Source organism: Rhinatrema bivittatum, chromosome 3 (genome assembly GCF_901001135.1).
Source record: "Rhinatrema bivittatum chromosome 3, aRhiBiv1.1, whole genome shotgun sequence".
In the NCBI taxonomy this organism is placed as follows: Eukaryota; Metazoa; Chordata; class Amphibia; order Gymnophiona; family Rhinatrematidae; genus Rhinatrema; species Rhinatrema bivittatum.
In genome coordinates, this window is record NC_042617.1 from 89,877,788 (window position 1) to 89,898,121 (window position 20,334).

General features: G+C 44.7%; 1 protein-coding gene across 1 annotated transcript in view; it reads left to right on the top strand.

The window, feature by feature from the left end:
- The window catches only part of EML6 (EMAP like 6), an 815,949-nt gene that overhangs the window by 717,920 nt on the left and 77,695 nt on the right, over positions 1–20,334 (top strand). The window contains exons 34-35 of the mRNA XM_029593447.1: positions 515–629; positions 15,437–15,625. Of these exons, the coding sequence (XP_029449307.1) occupies positions 515–629; positions 15,437–15,625 (304 nt within the window). The remainder of the gene's footprint in view (positions 1–514; positions 630–15,436; positions 15,626–20,334) is intronic.

Sequence of the window (20,334 nt, forward strand, 5' to 3'; positions counted from 1 at the left end):
GCTATGTACCACATCTACAAGAAACAGGAACACTAAGGCATTTATCTTTCACTCTGCATTTAATCATAGGTCTCAAAAATGACCATACTCAAAAATGTTTACCAAAGGTTTTTTGATTGCATTTGAAAATAATAATATTATTCATGTTTAGGATAAACAAGAATATTTTTATTTTTTAAATGCAATCAACAAAACTTTGGTAAAAATTTGAGTATGGTCATTTTTGAGACTTATGATTAAATGCAGAGCTTGGTGTTCTGGTTTCTTGTAAAAGTGGTACATAGCTGAGCGATTCGTTTATCACTTCATTGTATGAAGGTCTCTAGATATATCCTTCCTGATTTTGCTCTGAGGTCCACTTGATTTTTGGGTGGTAATTTATAGATTTGCCAGTGGAATTTTTATGGTTATTGATGGGTTAGTATAAAATGTGTCTTTTGAGGAATCGAGCTACCATTGACATATAATAATTTATAATCAAATGGCTCAGTAAGGATAATATGTTTTATTTTAGGACAAAAGAAGGAGGTGCTGTAAAACTGTGGGACCAAGAAATGAAACGGTGTCGAGCATTTCAGCTTGAAAGTGGACAGCCTGTTGATTGTGTACGCTCAGTATGTAGAGGAAAGGTAAGAAAGGAATTTTGTGCTATTGTGAGAAATTTCTGTGTGGCAAATACATTTTGGTTAAATCACTGCAAACATAACTGTAAGGGAGACCTCAAACTGCCCAATATTAGATTGCATCAATGGCCTCAATCTGCATGAAATAGAATAGGAGTCTTCAGAAGAGGTTAGACACCGCCCAGTAAGAGGTATCATAGGTTTAAGAAAACTCCTGTGATCTTGTGGTTCAGGATTCTTCAGGGATACTTGTCTCAACAGAGAGATGCTGAAGGGAGCTTCCTATCCTGGGAAGGTGGCTAGGGCTTAAGGTCAATATGCTTAGACTTACAGGGTTAAGAATGCTATTTCTTTGTTTATTTGTCCCATGCACCCTGTCTCAAATCTCCATTTATAGACTGTTGCTTGATTAGGCAGCAGGCAAAAAATGTACGAAATAGGAACTAATTAGTGCTTTGGACAAATAAGTGAAAAATGAACCCTCAATTAAATGTAAATGAAATAGGTGAATTTTATTCTGTTAGCTACAGAATAAACAAAAAAGTCAATTAGTAAGAAATAATTTGTTATAATAACTAAAAAAAAAAAAATGGATGCAGACAGCAGTCCAGCAGTGAGCTGGAGGATACTCAGTCTTTTCCACAGACTACCATATGTATGATTATCTGCTAGTTGGGGAGAAGTTGAATGATTGCACCTAGAAGAAAGAGCTCCTATTTCTAAAAAAAAAAAAAAAGTTTGATTTCTGGAGACTAGAGTAGCAGGCCTGGAAGAGCTTAAGCAGGCAGAAGTATATAGCGGAAACCTTGAGTTACATGGTAGAGCAGTTCCACCTCCACTCTGAAACCCTGTGCTGCTTTGGATGAGCAAGGTCTCCAGGAAGGAGACCATCACTTTGGAGTGGCAAGAAGTGATTCTGTAACTAGAACTTGCCCTCCAGGTGTTGAGTTATTCTCTCGCACCAAGGATGTGGCTCCAGGGGTGTATGCCCAGGTGGGAAGACACAGGACTGTCTTCATTATTGGCAAATCGATTATTAGAAATGTAAATAACTGGGTAGCTGGTAGGAGTGAGGATCACTTGGTAACTTGTCTGCCTGACACAAAGGTAGCAGTTCTCACTTATCACCTAAATTGGAAAATGTTCTGGAAACTAGATTTAGGTTTTTAGGTAGGAGACTGAAAGCCAGAACCTCCAGGATAGCAGTCTCAGAAATGCTCCCAGTTCAACTTGCAGGACCTCAGAGCTCCAGAGTCTCAATGTGTAGTTGAGACAATGCGCAGGGAGGAGGGCTTTAGATTTCTTAGGAACGAGATAATGTTTTGGGGAAAGAGGAGCCTTTTTGGACAGGACTGGCTTCACCTTAACCAGAGTAAAACTGCTGGCACTAATAATTAAAAAGAAGGTAGAGCAGTTTATAAATTAAATTATTGGGGAGAGCCGACAGTTGCTGAGGAGTTCTTGGTTCAACATGAGGTATTTTCAAAGGATACTATTAAAACAGAAAAGTGTGAATTTTCCAATAGAGTGTGTTTTGGAGAGCTTTAAATAGAGGAAAGAGATATGTGCCATTGTTTTTAATCATGTCTTCCTGTTGGCACAGTTTTTAGATCTGGGCATCTTTGACATTGTATTAAAGTGGTTTAAGTCTTATTTAGTTGATCAGATTCTATCTCTTCTTGAATCCCCTTAGAGGCAAGTGTTCTAAAAGGTTTTTCTCTGTCTGCAAACCTATTCAGCATTTATTTTAGGCCTTTTGTAATCTATTTGCAGAATTAGGAGTAGAATATTGAATATACATGGATGACATACAATTTTCAATCACTGTTACCTCTACTCTGTCAGAGGCGTTGGAATTTGTAGCAAAATGTGCCACAGCTATTAGACAATGAATGTTTGTAAATAAACTTATATTCAATGTGGGTAAGACAGAGCTAATAGTGCTGGACAGAACTATCTGTACAAATAATCCCTCCTCCTTTAAGATGGAGGAATGGTTTATTCCAATTTCTTCCCAAGTGTGGAATTTAAGTGTGTCAACAGGTCATGCAAGGGAGGTAAAAATTTTAGATGCCATAATGACCTCTTCATGGAACCAATGAAAGGAGGGGGGGGGGGGGAGGGAACTACTTTAAATTTAGTTCAGTTGATTGCAAGGAATAATAGTGGTTGGGCTACTTGGCAAGAATGATTCTAATACAATCAAATTTGCTGCTATTACTGAATGGAAAATATTAAGTAAAACTCCTGTAATGGCATTCAACTTCAGAAAGGGAGACTTTGATAAAATAAAAAAAATGAATCATTAAGAAACTCAAAAGTGCAATTGCAAGATTTAAAAATCTGCACGAGGCATAGAGATTTTAAAAAATACTATTTTTGAAGCCCAGATAAAGTGTATTCCACACATTAAAAAAGGTTAAAGGAAGACCAAACTTCCATCAGCATGGTTAAATTGGGCTGTGAAAGAGGTTTTTAAAACCAAAACACTATATGTGATACCATGCAAACAGTATTCGGCTTTAGAAAAGTGCTGGGGGACAGAGCAAGTGTGCATTCTGGCCTTTTCTCCCCAGCATATGTTTTATTTATAATGAAACAAAACAATAGCAGAAACAAACTGCTTATCTCTTCATCTTAAATCAAGACTTACAAAAGTCAAAGATGGACAGTCTCTGCATAGTATCTGCCTTCTCCTCCCCAGGACCTCCCTCCTAGGCCTGCTCTTCATTTTCCCTGCTTGGGCTAACACCCTAAGGGCTGAGGTTCCCCTGGTTCATGGCCTTAAGATGGACCAGGCTAAATGATCTTTTAAGAGGACCCTGATATACAATCCTTTACATACCCCTCCCCTTCAGCTTGATCTTCCCTGTCCCTAACAGGGTTATCTCCTGGGGAAGGGAATCGTCTTCTGGATTTCCTTTGGCTACTTGATACTTTATATCCTTCTTCATTATGAAGAAGGGGGGAAGTTGGATTATGGCCCTTGGACCCAGGGACTGACTTCCTGCCTACTTTATGTTTTCAGTCAAATTTAAGAGACTCAACTTCTCCCTGGGTACTACTAAAACTATCAGGTTACTCTCCCTGGCCCCCTCTGAAGGAATAACTAAGGGATCATGGAGTGCTTGGGATATCTCTTCTACCCCAGGGACTCTATCTATGGTGGCCTCTAATTGCAGGAATCCACTGAGCTTTTTGTTTTCCAGCATGGCCATTGTGGTTTGAGCATTTTAGGTTCCATGACATATAAGTCTGGACCTTTTAACAGGAAGGCCTCAGGGAAATATGCCTCATTGTGGTCTGAGCTGGTCAGATTAGTTGTAAGATGGCCTCAGAGTGTCTCAAGCTCTGAATAATCAAGGGGTATGAGAGCTTGAGAAATATTCACTCTTCTGTGCTGACTTCTCTAGCTGGGGTTGTCAGCAAGACCTGACCAGATATTGTCGCTGATCACCATGTATACAAGTGAGGATCACTACCTTTTCCTGGTTGTTCATGTTTGCTAGTTCCGTCCAGATGAGAGTCTCTATGCTTCCCATCTCTAACAGGGTGTTACGCTTGGGCTCCGGTCAGGAGTCGTGAACACCACCCAGCAGGGTGGCTCCAGTTGGAGAGAGACAGGAATGGCTAGAAACAGTGTCTGGTTCCAGGCTGGGTCAGGGCAGGCAGCAAGTAGCAGTGTCTCGGTTCAGGCTGGGTCAGGGCAGGCGGCAAGTAGCAGTGTCTGGGTTCAGGCTGGGTCAGGGCAGGCGGCAAGTAGCAGTGTCTGGGTCTAGGCTGGGTCAGGGCAGGCGGAAAGTAGCAGTGTCTGGGTTCAGGCTGGGTCAGGGCAAGGCAGGTCAGAAGGCCCGTAGGCCACACACCGTAAGCAGGGCAAGGCAGGTCAGAAGGCCCGTAGGCCACACACACACACACAGAAGGCCCGTAGGCCACACACCGAAAGCAGAGCAGGCAGGTCAGAAGGCCCGTAGGCCACACATACACACGGAAGGCCCGTAGGCCATACACCGAAGTCAGGGCAAGGCAGGTCAGAAGGCCCGTAGGCCATACACACACACACAGAAGGCCCGTAGGCCACACACCGTAAGCAGAGCAGGCAGGTCAGAAGGCCCGTAGGCCACACATACACAGAAGGCCCGTAGGCCACACACCGTAAGCAGAGCAGGCAGGTCAGAAGGCCCGTAGGCCAGGTAAGAAAAGCGAGGAAGAAGGCCCGAAGGCCGCGCAAGGCTAGAGCAGGGAGCCCAGGTGAGCTCGATGCCGAAGCCCTGAGGGAACTGTCAGGCAGGGTTATAAGGGCCAACCCAGAACATAGAGTGGACAGGGGAGATGGCCTGGGCCTGTCAGGAGAGCCAGCACTAGAGGGACCCCTGGTGGTGAGGCGGTTGCACTGCAGCCAAAACTGTAACAGTACCCCCTCCGCAAGGCCTCCCCCTCCTCCTGGGTCCCATCTTAGCAGGGGGTACTCAAAAATGAAATCAGACCCCTCCGAGGGCAGCAACAGCTGGAGCAATTCAACAGGCTCAGGTGGCTGAGTCAGAAAGTCTGTTAGTGGTACCGGTTTGAGCCCCTCCGGGGGTGGCAGCAGGACCGGTTTAGCAGGCTCGTCTCGGGGTAGTGCAGCAGGCTCGGGCCCCTCTCGGGATGAAACAGCAGGCTGGAACACCTCTCCGGGCGTTGTAGCAGGTTCGGACCCCTCTCGGGGTGATGAAGCAGGCTCGGACTCCTCTCGGGGTGATGAAGCAGGCTCGGACTCCTCTCGGGGCGATTAAGCAGGCTCGGACCCCTCTCGGGGCGATGAAGCAGGCTCAAACACCTCTCCGGGCATTGTAGCAGGTTCAGACCCCTCTCGGGGCGATGAAGCAGGCTCGGACCCCTCTCGGGGCGATGAAGCAGGCTCGAACACCTCTCCGGGCGTTGTAGCAGGTTCGGACCCTTCTCGGGGCGATGAAGCAGGCTCGAACACCTCTCCGGGCGTTGTAGCAGGTTCGGACCCCTCTCGGGGTGATGAAGCAGGCTCGAACACCTCTCCGGGCGTTGTAGCAGGTTCGGACCCCTCTCGGGGCGATGAAGCAGGCTCGAACACCTCTCCGGGCATTGTAGCAGGTTTGGACCCCTCTCGGGGCGATGAAGCAGGCTCGGACCCTTCTCGGGGCGATGAAGCAGGCTCGGACCCTTCTCGGGGCGATGAAGCAGGCTCAGACCCCTCTCGGGGCGATGAAGCAGGCTCAAACACCTCTCCGGGCATTGTAGCAGGTTCGGACCCCTCTCGGGGTGATGAAGCAGGCTCGGACCCTTCTCGGGGCGATGAAGCAGGCTCGGACCCCTCTCGGGGCGATGAAGCAGGCTCGGACCCTTCTCCGGGCATTGTAGCAGGTTCGGACCCCTCTCGGGGCGATGAAGCAGGCTCGGACCCCTCTCGGGGCGATGAAGCAGGCTCGGACCCTTCTCCGGGCGTTGTAGCAGGTTCGGACCCCTCTCGGGGCGATGAAGCAGGCTTGGCCCCCTCTTGGGGTGATGCAGCAGGCTTGGATCCCTCTTGGGGCGATGCAGCAGGCTCGGCCCCCTCTTGGGGCGATGCAGCAGGCTTGGCCCCCTCTTGGGGTGATGCAGCAGGCTTGGATCCTCCTCGGGGCGATGCAGCAGGCTCGGCCCCTTCTTGGGGTGATGCAGCGGGCTCGGCCCCCTCTTGGGGTGATGCAGCAGGCTCGGCCCCCTCTTGGGGCGATGCAGCAGGCTTGGATCCCTCTTGGGGCGATGCAGCAGGCTTGGCCCCCTCTTGGGGCGATGCAGCAGGCTCGGCCCCCTCTTGGGGCGATGCAGCAGGCTCGGACCCCTCTTGGGGTGATGCAGCAGGCTTGGATCCTCCTCAGGGCGATGCAGCAGGCTTGGCCCCCTCTTGCGGTGATGCAGCAGGCTCGGCCCCCTCTTGGGGCGATGCAGCAGGCTCGGATCCCTCTTGGGGCGATGTAGCAGGCTCGGACCCCTCTTGGGGCGATGCAGCAGGCTTGGACCCCTCTTGGGGCAATGCAGCAGGCTTGGATCCCTCTTGGGGCGATGCAGCAGGCTCGGCCCACTCTTGGGGTGATGCAGCAGGCTCGGCCCCCTCTTGGGGCGATGCAGCAGGCTTGGCCCCCTCTTGGGGCGATGCAGCAGGCTTGGCCCCCTCTTGGGGTGATGAAACAGGCTCAGATGGCAGAGCAGCAAGGGTAGAAGCAGTGCACATAGAAGACACAGGTTGCACTGCTGTGGGCTTGATACCTCGAGCCAAACTCTGAGGCTCCTTATTTTGTTTCTGGAGGAGCAGTTTAGAGAAGGCACAGGCAGTTCTAGGACGTCTAGGGAATGTGCTCGTTAGTGTCTCAACAGCAGCTGTGGGAAGCAGAGCCCTGCTAGAGTTAATCAACTCTCTCCGTTTGAGAGAAACCTGTTCCTGAGGCTCTAGCACTGGTGTCACAGAAGCCTTCTTGGCCAGGTAAGTCCTGGGTTTTTCTATCCACAAACTGCCAGCTAAAATGTCTGTTTTAGTGGAGCCAGAAGCAGAATACCGGTTAGGAGAGCTGATTGTTTTTTCTAATGGAACAGCTGATCCTAAAGCAGAACAACGGGGGCAGGGTTTGCCTGGTGGTAACAGACACGGAAGACAGGAGCATTTCCACCACCCTGGTTTAGGATTTAAACAATTTAAACATTCCTGATAGACTGAGACGTTCCTCTTATGACAACCACTGCATACCCAGTGTTCTTGGTCTGAGAGTTGACAGGCAAGACAGTTCTTGTAACTGGGATAATTCAAAGTCTGGCAACAAGCACAGACATAAAAACTTGGAGGCTGAGGCATACTGTGAGTAGAAGGAAAAAGAAAAAATTGGCTCACCGGTAGTACCAAGACCTATCTCTTCACCTGGAAATTTGGTGGCTTCGGCATACTGTTACGCTTGGGCTCCGGTCAGGAGTCGTGAACACCACCCAGCAGGGTGGCTCCAGTTGGAGAGAGACAGGAATGGCTAGAAACAGTGTCTGGTTCCAGGCTGGGTCAGGGCAGGCAGCAAGTAGCAGTGTCTCGGTTCAGGCTGGGTCAGGGCAGGCGGCAAGTAGCAGTGTCTGGGTTCAGGCTGGGTCAGGGCAGGCGGCAAGTAGCAGTGTCTGGGTCTAGGCTGGGTCAGGGCAGGCGGCAAGTAGCAGTGTCTGGGTTCAGGCTGGGTCAGGGCAAGGCAGGTCAGAAGGCCCGTAGGCCACACACACACAGAAGGCCCGTAGGCCACACACAGTAAGCAAGGCAAGGCAGAGAATGCCCGTAGGCCACACACACACAGAAGGCCCGTAGGCCACACACCGTAAGCAGGGCAAGGCAGGTCAGAAGGCCCGTAGGCCATACACACACACACAGAAGGACCGTAGGCCACACACCGTAAGCAGAGCAGGCAGGTCAGAAGGCCCGTAGGCCACACATACACAGAAGGCCCGTAGGCCACACACCGTAAGCAGAGCAGGCAGGTCAGAAGGCCCGTAGGCCAGGTAAGAAAAGCGAGGAAGAAGGCCCGAAGGCCGCGCAAGGCTAGAGCAGGGAGCCCAGGTGAGCTCGATGCCGAAGCCCCGAGGGAACTGTCAGGCAGGGTTATAAGGGCCAACCCAGAACATAGAGTGGACAGGGGAGATGGCCTGGGCCTGTCAGGAGAGCCAGCACTAGAGGGACCCCTGGTGGTGAGGCGGTTGCACTGCAGCCAAAACTGTAACACAGGGCTTGCATGGGAGACCAGTTCCACCAGAACCACAAAAGTGGAGAACCCCAAGTGGGGGCTGTCCACAAAGTTGCAAAAATGTGGGGGCCTCCCACTGACATCTGTAGGTTTGCCTTTTGTCTGAGGACAGTTGCAGGCAAAATAAATCTCTCTTTTCACAGGTGAAGCAGAGCGGTAGACCTGCATACCATGACTGGTGTCTTGCTTTCAGATTGTGGCATCCTGTTCCCAGTGGTGGCAGTCTCTCAAGTAGCTTTGGGTACTCTAGATGCTGCAGTCACTAGTGTTCATTATCAACTATTCCAGATCCAATTTAATCCCAACACCACAGCTGGAATTTACAGAAGCTTTGCTAAACATGACTCAAGCCATGTTCTATCTCTCAAACAAAAAGGCCTACAAGATAATGGCTATGGCAGGAAGAATGATTCAGAGTCAGCAAACATCAACTTTTTCCATGTTGAGAATGTTCACACCATCCACAATCCTTATCGCTCCCATGGCATGATCTCCATATGAGACAAATTCAGAATACTCTGAAGTCTTAGTGAAGTCAAGCCATTCAGTGACTGGATGAGAGTATCTGTGTCATGGAACAGCTCAGAGACTCTTGTCTTGGTGGCTATCCTCTTCCAATTTGACTCAAGGTTTACCCTTTCAAATTCCTGTCCACTTAAGGGTTATAACCACAGATGCATCCATCCTTGATTGGGGAGCTCATCCTTGAGGATTTACACATAGGGGTAGATTTTCAAAGGGTTACATGCGTAAGATATGCGCGTAACCCCCCAAAACCTATCCCTGCGCGTGCTGAGCCTATTTTGCATAGGCTTGGCGGCATGCGCAAGCCCCGGGACGCGCGTATGCCCCAGGGCTTTAAAAAATAGGCGGTCCAGGTGGTGGGGCCGGGGGCATGGCAGTGGTCCGGGGCGGGCCAGAATCCTCCTGCACAGTGGTCTGTGTCGGGGGATGGCGAGCTGGCACGCGCAAGTTACGCATAAGGTGGGGGGGATTTAGGTAGGGCTGGAGGGTGGGTTAGATAGGGGAAGAGAGGGAAAGGGGGGGGGACCCAAAAAAAAGTTCCCTCCAAGGCCGCTTCGATTTCGGAGCGGCCTTGAAGGGAATGGGGAAAACCATCGGGCCTCCCCTAGGGCTCGGCACGCGCAAGGTGCACAAGTATGCGCACCCCCTTGCACACGCCGACCCCGGATTTTATAACATGCGGGTGTACATTTGTGCACACCAGGTAGCGCGCACAAATGTACCCCACCATGTACCCCATAAATGTACCCCACCATCTCCAGCGAAAACCTAGCGTGCTTCTTCAAAGACAAAGTCTCCAACATCATCAACAAGGTTCCCCCAGTCAACAATGACCTTCCAGAACCACCCTCCCACAGCACCACGTGGTTGTGCTTTGAACCCATCGCATCCACTGAAATTGAATCCCTCATTAAAAAGACTAAACCCGCTACACACCCACTGGATCCCATCCCCATCAAAACCTTGAAACTCGTCACCCAGCTCATCTCCAGACCAATAGCCGATATAATCAACATATCCCTCGAGCAAGGCATCTTCCCCAACAAGCTCAAAAATGCAGTAGTCAAACCCATCCTCAAAAAACCGCAACTCGACAAATCTGACCCAGCGAATTACAGACCAGTCTCCAACCTCCCATTCTTAGTGAAGATCCTCGAAAAAACAGTTAATAATCAACTCACGGATTATCTCGAAAACCAGAACATCCTACTACCAGCACAACATGGTTTCAAGAAACTATTCAGCACCGAAACTCTTCTTCTCACTCTCACCGACACCATCCTTAGAGGACTCGACCGCGGTCATTCCTTCCTCTTGATTTTCCTCGACATATCCACCGCCTTCGACACCATCAATCACAAAATCCTACTGATCAGACTTCAAGAAATCGGCCTACGAGACACTACAATCAAATGTTTTGAGTCATATCTCACAAACAGAACATTCAATATAAAGACAAAAAATTCAGAATCTTCCCAGATACCCCTTCCACATGGTGTCCCACAGGGATCTTCCCTCTCCTCCACCCTATTTAACATATACCTCCTCCCGCTCTGCCGTTTCATCTCAGACTCAAACCTCACATACTACGAATATGCGGACGACATACAAATCCTGCTGCCCATAGACAAAACCATCAAAGATACTCTAAATAACTGGAATCATCTCCTCACAAAAATATCTCTTCTTCTGTCACAACTGTCACTCTGCCTCAACGTAAACAAGACCGAGATCCTACACATATCCAACAACCATGCCTCACCCCTCCATAACAACTCCACACCTAACCCCAACGGGCCACAACTTACTCATGCTACAAAAAACCTAGGAGTAACCATTGATAATGAGCTGAACTTCAAACAGCACATCTCCACAATGATCAAAGACGGATTCTTTAAACTGCAAACCCTGAAAAAACTCAAACCCCTCCTTCACGCCCAAGACTACCAAACCGTTCTCCAAACAATACTCTTTTCCAAACTTGACTACTGCTTTACACTACTCCTTGACCTCCCCGAAGCTACCATCAGACCACTACAGGTACTACAAAACGCCGCCGCCACATCCATCACAAACATCAAAAAATGTGACCACATCACCCCCACCCTCAAATAACTACATTCCCATCAGCCAAAGAATCCAATATAAAACCCTAACACTCATCCATTAAAAAAATGAACAACAATAAGATGGACTGGTTAAACTCTGCCTTACTCCCATACACTCCACATAGAAACCTCAGGTCTATGGACTCTGGGCTCCTCACCGTCCCCAACCCCAAAACAGCGCACCTCACCTCTACCCGAAAACGAGCCATATCAGTAGCCGGCCCCATGCTTTGGAACTCCCTACCACCCCTTCTTAGAAATGAACCTTCTACGCAAATCTTCAAAAAACACCTCAAAACCTGGCTCTTCCTAAAAGCCTTCCCACCAGAAACTTAGCCCCTTCCATAGGCCTTCCCAGCCACTCAGAAATGAATCTTCCCCAGCCCACTGACAACCACCCAATGGTTCCCCTTGTAAAATATAACTGTAAATATTTCTTCCTCTATGCCACCCCTCCCCTATATATCTTCTCATATTCACATGTTAAATGTTGTAAATTAACCTTCAAAGTTATTACGTTAAATGTTGTAAATTAACCTTCAAAGTTTTTATGTATATTTATCTTCCTAACCTTAGCATTTAAGTCACTATGTTACAATGTAAAATAAGCAGCCTCTGCATTATTTGTGTTCAGTTACATGTAAACCGATGTGATATCTCGATCGAATGTCGGTATATAAAAACTAACAAATAAATAAATAATATTAAAAATCTGCCCCATAGGGTTTATGGCCTCTTCAAGAAAGAATGTTGTGGATTGATCTACTAGAGCTATGAGCAATTCTGAGCTCTAAGGGTTTTCCGAATCAAGTGACCAAGAGAATTGTCTATGGTACAGGGAAGAATAAATTCCATCCTCCTGTTTTGAGAAACCATCAAGGTGTGGAATTGGACCATCTCCTATGTGATGACCCTAAGAGCCATATAGCTAACAGGGAAATAGAACATGTTGGTAGACAGACATAGTCATTACCTGGACTTCCATGAGTAATCTTTGGATTAGGGTGTGACAAAAAAGATCTTTCTCAAGTGAGGTATATTTGAGAGAGATCTGTTTGCAACAGGAATGTATGAGTATGAGTTTTCTGCTCTAGGAGAGATAAGGAAGGCTAGTGGAAGATGCCTTTCTGCCCTAGGAGAGATCAGAAGGAAGACTAGCAGAAGATGCTTTTCTGCTGTAGGAGAGATCAGAAGGAAGACTAGTGGAAGATGCATTCTCTCTTTATTGGGAGACAGGTTGTCCTCTATGTCCTCTATTGACATAATAACCTTAATAAAACTCAGAATAGACCAATCATAGTCATGACTCCCTTTTGGCCAATTTGGCCTTTTGGGGGATTTGTTGAACCTTAAAAGAATTGTGTTGCATTAAAAACTGTGGAGTTGCCGAAATAAATAAGTAATTACTTTATTCAAACAAACGTGTGGATTCTGAACTATTCTGCTCATTTCCCTTGGTTTGCATATTTTACGTGCAGAAGTACTCTTCCTTGATAACCGTCCCTTTTGGCCAAGACAGATGTGTTTCTGCTCCTATTGTGACTTCTTGAAAAAGTGATCAAATTGGGAACCTGCTTAACCATAAAAGGAACATTGATCCATCCCAACATCCTTTCCCTGGCAATGGAAAAAGATCCCTTGGTTTGTCTGAAAAAGATCTTAAGGTTTTAAATGAAGAAGTTTTTAGTCTGATGCGAAAGTAAGGCCATAAGTCCCTTCTCATGTCCCTCACAAAAACTGCTTGAATACATTTTACATTCTTCAGAAGATGGCCTTAAAATCAATTCTGTCAGTTTACCTCAGTGCAATTGGTTTCATATCATCAGCATGTAGAAGGAAACTCCATTTCTGCATAGTCTTTATTTGTCAGATTTATGTGAGGACTTTCTTCAATTGATGCCTCCTGCTGTGTCATGGGATATCAACATAGTTTTATCCTGATGACAGCCCATGACCATGTTTTTAGCCTCTGGACTTTTGTGGGCTTAAGTACCTGACCTGAAAGTTTGCATTTTTGATGACAGTCACTTCCACTTGCAGTCAATGAGCTCCAGGCCCTAATTTATCCTCCATATACCAGATTTCATCATAATAGGGTGGTATTTATGATGCATCCCAATTCCTTCTTTAAGATTTACACCTTAACCAGTCAATCATCCTTCCCATATTTTTTCTCAGAACATATTTCCACAAAGATGAAAAGGCCTTTCACTCTTTGAATTGCAAGTGAACTACCTTTTACCATGAGCAGACTAAGGCTTATAGAAATTACTCTCAGCTTTTTGTTTCTTTTAACCGTAATGTTTGGTTTGCATATCTTGTTTTATTATGTCCAGGTAGGTATGTCAAGGCCCATAGTGTTAGGACTATATCGCTGTTGGTTGTCCATCTAGTATCTATCTCTGTTGAAGATTTATAAGGCTGTGGAGTTCAGTATACAGCTTTGCATCTCATTAATTTTTGGATGCAGCATCTTGTCTTGGTGGGATAATAAGTTTGGGCTATCTTTTTTCCACAGCCTCTTTGAGAGGTAAAGCCCAACTCTGTCCCCTCTAGGGCCCATTATAATATTTCAGGTTGTCTTACGTATTATAAAAAGTACAAAAAAATGTAAAAGCAGAAAAGAGTTTTACTTAACAAAAATATGTTCACACCTATTGTCATTCTTGTTTCTTTTTTTGTTGAAGACAGCCCTTAGCTAGGGAATCTTACTTGTGTACCAAGATGTACCTGATTGTCTTCAGAGAAACAAAGTTGCTTACCTGTAACAAATGTTCTTTGAAAACAGCAGTTCATCAGTCACATAGATCTCCCACCTCCCCTTTTGTTCTCCCTAGCCAAAGGTGTATTAATGGAACTGAGTGAAATTGCAAGGCCACAGCAACACAGGAAGGGCCTTCAGGCCTTTCCAGATCATCATCATTATCATTTACTTATGACACTTCTTTCCACGTGGAAAGTTCATAGCATGGTTTCAAATGATACAATTAATACAGTATCACAAATAATTATGGTACATCATGCTTGATGACAATGAGTTAACAGATTGAAAAATAGGGTTAATATGGTTACAATTAGTTTATGAAAATATATGCATTCAGTAGAAATTTCTTAAATGCACAGAAATTGATTTATACTGGAGGAAAAAACTTCCGATGCTTAATCTCAACAATGTTTGCCTGTGATCAAGTAGAACAAAGCACCATCATTAGTTTAAAAAAAACAAAAAACCTCCAATCAATCTCAGTAGTTTATTTTCTTTACATTTTTTCTTTTGTTGCATTTGTTAAAATTTTCATTTTTTGCATAATAAACTGCATTTAATTTAAAACCTTTCAATAATTAAGTGTCACAGCAAACTTTTTTAACATTTAACTAGACGTGCCTGAGTTCGCGAGAGCAGGAAATGCGAGAGAAATACAAGAGAAGAAACCTCCTTCGGTAGAGTAGAGTCATGTGTTTGAGTGACTTGTAAGTTAGGATTAGTAGTTTAAATTTTGTGTGGTAAAGGGTCTGAAACCAGTGCAGGGTTCTTAGAATGAGGGTAATGTGTGCAAGTTTATTTGTCTTCATGATTAAGCATGCTGCAGCATTTTTTGACAAGCTGCAGACAGCAATTCAGGGAGTTATGGATTTCAGCATAAAGGGCATTAGAATAGCCCAAGTGCAAGATTACCAAAGTCTGGACAACTCTAGAATAGTCTGGCAGTGCCAAGTCTAGTCACATGACCCATTCATGTAGCTGGTTAATTGCTATCTTCAGAGAACACCTGTACAAGTAAGCAACTTTTTTTGTCTGCTCATCAGTGCAACTGAGGCACAGACAAGCTGTTGAAGTGCCGCCAAAATAGAATACATGTCACTCTGCTGGTATGGAGGAGTCATGTCTTTCCAGTCCTTGCTTTGGTGATTAGCAGGACAGTTGTCTTGGGGACATGGAGAGGCAGAAGAAAAAGAAGGGTAAAAATATAAACAAATAAATGAAAACATATTTGATACAGTTTTCAGTACAGTATAATATGAAGTTGTAAGTGTGGGTAGATACAATAATGGCCATCAGACTCACATCACATCATTCATAAATTAGAAGTGAATCAGCAGGGCAGTTTTACTACCAGTTTATTAATTTCACTTCCTTACAAAATACATTTTTTATATTTTCATGGCTATTCTGCTTGTACTGCTGCTACAGAACTGTGGTCTCCGAGATTAAGCTGCTCTTTCCTCGACAATATCAAAAAAGAAAGATTGTTTACTGGTTATCATTTGCAGGATATCTCGAATAAAAAGATATTAAGCCTTCCATCCAGGTGTCAGGAAATGAGCTAATGCCATTTGATAATGTTTACATTTTAATTTCATTACATAGTATGATGATCGTCACTGAGATTTCTGAGCCATGCTTTGACTCTTTCAGGGAAAAATTTTAGTGGGAACCAAAGAAGGGGAAATAATTGAAGTTGGTGAGAAAAATGCTGCTTCAAATATCCTGATGAATGGCCACATGGAAGGTGAGATTTGGGGCCTAGCAGCACATCCTTCCAAAGATATTTTTATTTCTGCAAGTCATGATGGCACAGCAGCAGTATGGGACCTGGCAGCTAAAGTGAGTACAACTTAGAATCAGTTGCAATGTCTACTATATCACCAGAATTCCAGGTGTGCAAAAAATTATGAACATTGAGAAATCCCTTGAGTGGATCCACATTTTTTTTTTTTAGTGTTTTTTAACAGCATGATTAGAAATGCCACAGGCTGCATATCTTCCAATTTTCAGACATTTTTGCAGCTGGTGAACTTTTACAGAATTAACAGTGATATTTCTTTCAGCAGATTGGACTCATGAAATCACACAATGTAGTAACAGGCCTCTCTTTTTAATTATGTTAATATTTGATCACAAATGGCATTAGAATCTAGTTTCTGGATTTGCTTTTGTCCCCCTGGGATTTCCATATGAAATGTCAATGGTATTCTTTCTGGAGCTGGAAACATTTCTTTACAAATAAATAATTTAAAGAGTATGAAATATTTATTTAGTTACAATACAAGCTAGATTGACACATTTAAAAGAAAACTGTGCTTGGCTGGAAATGCTTGGTGGGGCAATTTTGAAATTGCAGTGAAACTGCTCATACCTTTTACCCAAAGGCTTTGCACCAGTTTTCAAAGCAAAAGTGCATGTTCCCATTCACATGAAAGTACACATGAGAATTTCAAAATGCTGTCTATACTTGTACTCATTCCTTCCCCTAACCTCAACACACCCCCGAGAATGCCTCCGCTCAGCACAGCTAAAAATGCTCGCACTCTGGAAGAATGTGCAGGCTCTTATTTGCATTGAGGGAAGGTGATTTTCAGACAGTTAATTAACATGGGCAAAATGCTCTTCATCCACTAGATTGCTTAGAAAACTGCCTTCTGTATCAATTAAAAGTGGTGCTTTTAAAATTATTTAAATTTTATAAGCTGTTCTCTGGTAAGTCCCATATTCATCCAGTAATAGCCATCCTCACGGGAGTATTGCAAATGCCAAGAAAAAAGGAGGGAATAAAATCTCCACAAACAAGAAAACATTTGTGAGACAAATATTTTTCCATTTCCTGATAAGGTTAGAGGGCAATTTTCAAAGGGATTTCCATGGGTAAATGGGAGTTTATCTGCAAAATCCTTTTAAAAATTGCTATCACCCTATTTAGGGAAATGTGTGCATGCTGCAGCATGTGTACTTTTCACTGCAAGAAAAATGGGTGGCCCCAGGGATGAGGTTAGGGTAAGCTGGGTGAGCTACACATGAGGATTTTATTTTTAAATCTCCACATATTCTTTATCCTGCTTAATGTTACCTGCAAATTGTAAGGGTAAGAGGTCCCCAATGCACCAGCTCCCACAGAATTTTCAAAGGGAAACTGTGTAGGGAGTTTCCATTTGAAAATCAGTTTTCAGGGCCAAGGGTATTTTCAGAATTGGCTTAAAGCACAACATTCATTATATAAAATTATAAACTGGGTATAAACTGTCTTGTTATGATAAATCAAATATTTATTTTATTAAATAAATTATCACAGAAGAGAGAAAACTGTATCAAACTGTATACTCATTTTCAATGATAAATCTAAAACCCATAGAGGGAATATGAAATATAAATTATATGCTTTTTTGGAAAGGGACCATTTTTACTCATAATACCTGCACAATGTTTTGGCAATTCATATAGGGATCGATTTTTGAAGGCCCGCGTGGGTGTTCATGTGTATGCGGTTCCCAGCGTGTGCACATGGAGATGGCTTTTTTATAACATGTGAACGCATGTTATTAAATATGATTCCTGCGTGCACATGCTTGCCAGATTTTAATATCTGCACACAAATATGCAGGCAGGTGGACTCTTGTGCGCGCAAGGGGGAATTCTTTAAAGTACGTGCGGCAATGCAATCGGGCCTTTGCCCAGTTCCTCCCAGTCCGCTCCAATTAAGGAGCAGACTGGGAGGGAACTTTCCTATACCCCTACCTACCCTTCCTCCCTTTTCCCCTCTCCTCCCCGACCCTTAATCCCTATCTAGCTACTCAAATTTTTTTTGTTTTTTACCTTACTGCTCTTTTGGAGCAGAAGTAATTTCAGCAGACCGGCTGACTGCCAACATGTGCTTCCCCAGGACAGGGCCGGCCCACCTTTTTGTTGGCCTGGCACTTCTGTGCATACCGGAGGTTACGCACGTGGCCAGGCTGTTTCTAAAATGCACTCAGCATGCACACAGTCCAGCCACGTGCGTAACCCCCAGATTTTATACACGCAACAGTTAAAAATTTGGTCGATAAGTTGAAATTGCATTTATCATATTATTTATGTGTTGGATTTATACCTACTAAATTGCAGAAAAACACCTTAATTTAATTTAAATGTAATTTAACATAATTTTTTATTTTGCAGGGTACAACAAATGTTTGCATATAATATTTAAAAAAAAAGTATAAAATAACATTCAAACAATAAAATTAGTATAAAATCAACACTTCTAGTTCCCTATAATAAAAAATATCATAAATAAAATTCCAAGCCCAAACATTTTGGTCATGGACTAGATAAAATTTGCTTCTTGCTGTAATTTGCTTTGTGGTTTGTTTGTTTTTTTGTTTTTAACTCAGTAGATTTCTCCTATTCCCCATATACCTCCAGCTCAATTGGAACCAGTGGTGGGATCCTTGTGCCATGAACCTTATGTTGTTTCTAGTCTGGGTCTTGCAGTGACAGCCTTGGACCAGGGGCTATGCATCAGGGATTATTTTGGAACCCTGCAATAATGGGATCTGAGTCCAGTCACTGGGTGTCACCCTAGAGCAATGACTAAGATTCCTTCCCCTCAGCAGCATCCCCAGCTGACCCAGGGAATGGAAGACCCAACATGGAGAGCCAATCAGGGACCTTTTGCACTGCTACTGAGCCAGCAGGGCAACCCTTCACATAATTGTAATTAATGAAGCCATCAATTACTAATTGTAAAAAAATATATAAAACAGTCATGTTTTCATTTGCTCAGTGTTCAAAAGGAGCAGAAAAAATTCAGATAATTCTGAGATACCCGCTGAGTGTGGTGGACTAAGCAATAGCTGCTTTTTGCAGGTAGAATTTTTGTTTTTTTTTTCATGCTCAACCTATTGTTTTTGGTTAATGTTCTTGGTTCAGTTCCCCAATTCGATGTAAACCGATCTGATATGGTCTCTAATGAAGGTCGGTATAGAAAAGTGTTAAATAAAATAAATAAATAAATAAATAAATAGAATGCTGAACTGTGAACTGCAATTAAAAGGGAGCCCAGTCATGCTGAAGCCATCTCCTTTCAGCCACTCTTTGCTGGCAGCAGTGGCTGTTGCCTGCACTACCTATTGAGCTGGATTCTACTGTGATGATTACCCCATTTAACAGTGAAAAGTGAATCAGACTGAAACAAAAAGCCTTCTAAACACTGACTTGAGCTGTTAGGCACATTATTGAGAGATAAATATGATCACAACACAGCAAGTCAATTAGATTCTTTTATGAGAATAGTATATGTGAGTTATATCCATTTGCACAATTAATATTCTGCGATAAATATGTAAAAGGGTGATTTGTTCCCCTGATAGTTGAATTCGGTTGAGAGCTTTTTGAATGTGTATAGGAGAAGGTAATCTGTTCTCGTGGAATTTTTATTTTCATATATATAGTAGATTGATTGTTCCAGTACATACTGAGATCGGTCCAGACTCCTGGGTTTTGCATCCCTGTCAGTTGATGGAGACAGAGAAAGTTTCACTGACACCATATATAACCCAGTGTGCCACCTGCAGTCCATCAGTATTTCTCTGTCTCCAGCAGATGGTAGATGGTGCAAAACCTACAGCCTGAGAGACAAATAAAAAAAACAACAAAGAGAGAGAGGAGAAATTTTTGAATAATGTTGTCTTCATCTTCTCAGGGGATTATGAGGTCCTGGTGGGGCCATCCCCCCTGGTGTAAGACGGACGAGCAGGGGGTTGTTGACCCTTCTGTAAAATCATCTGGGAATTCCATGAGGTGGACAACTAGTGGCCCAGATCCCTCATCCCCCACGAGGTAGCAGTAAGACCAGCTGTTAGCACTTGACTGCAAGCCCATAAGCCTGAGGAACAGAGAATTATTTTCTTCTATTATGGGTCGGCACTAGATCTTTAAAGTTTTATTAAAGTTTTTTTAAAAAGGGGGGAGCCTTTGCCTGTGTTCCTTGGCGGGCACATGCTGTGTTTTATAGGCGGCCGGTGGCTGAGGTGCTCGGGTGTGCAGGACACTAATTCTGTAAGACTTTACCTGATGCAAGCGTGTCCCTGGGGGCAGCCCGACTCCTGCCTTAGGGATATGGCTTCACTCCACATGTGAAGGAGTGAAGACACGTGGGCATTCTTGACGTGCTTGTGGGGGATCGCAGGTCAGGCTTAACAGAGAGGGTCTCTTCAGGGTGCTAGTAGGTAATGAGGGCACTTCAGGAATGCTCCCATTGTGATCCAACTCAGCCATGATTTCCAGGGCACCTAAGCCAGTAGCAGGTGATGATTTTTTTAGCACGGGAATGGCGGCCATTTTGAGCCCTGCGGCAGAGTCAGAAGCGATAGCAGGGAGGCCAGGGAAGTCTCCTCCAACACTTTCTCCTGCTGTGCCCAGTGCTGTAGGACCCTAGGAAGATGCTGAATTAGCAGATTTCCCCCCCTAGATCAGGGTTCTGGTGATGCTGAGACCTTCTTCATGGATGGTTTGTTCCAGCCTTTTTCTGCGGACTTTGTGCTCCTGATGCACAAGGCATA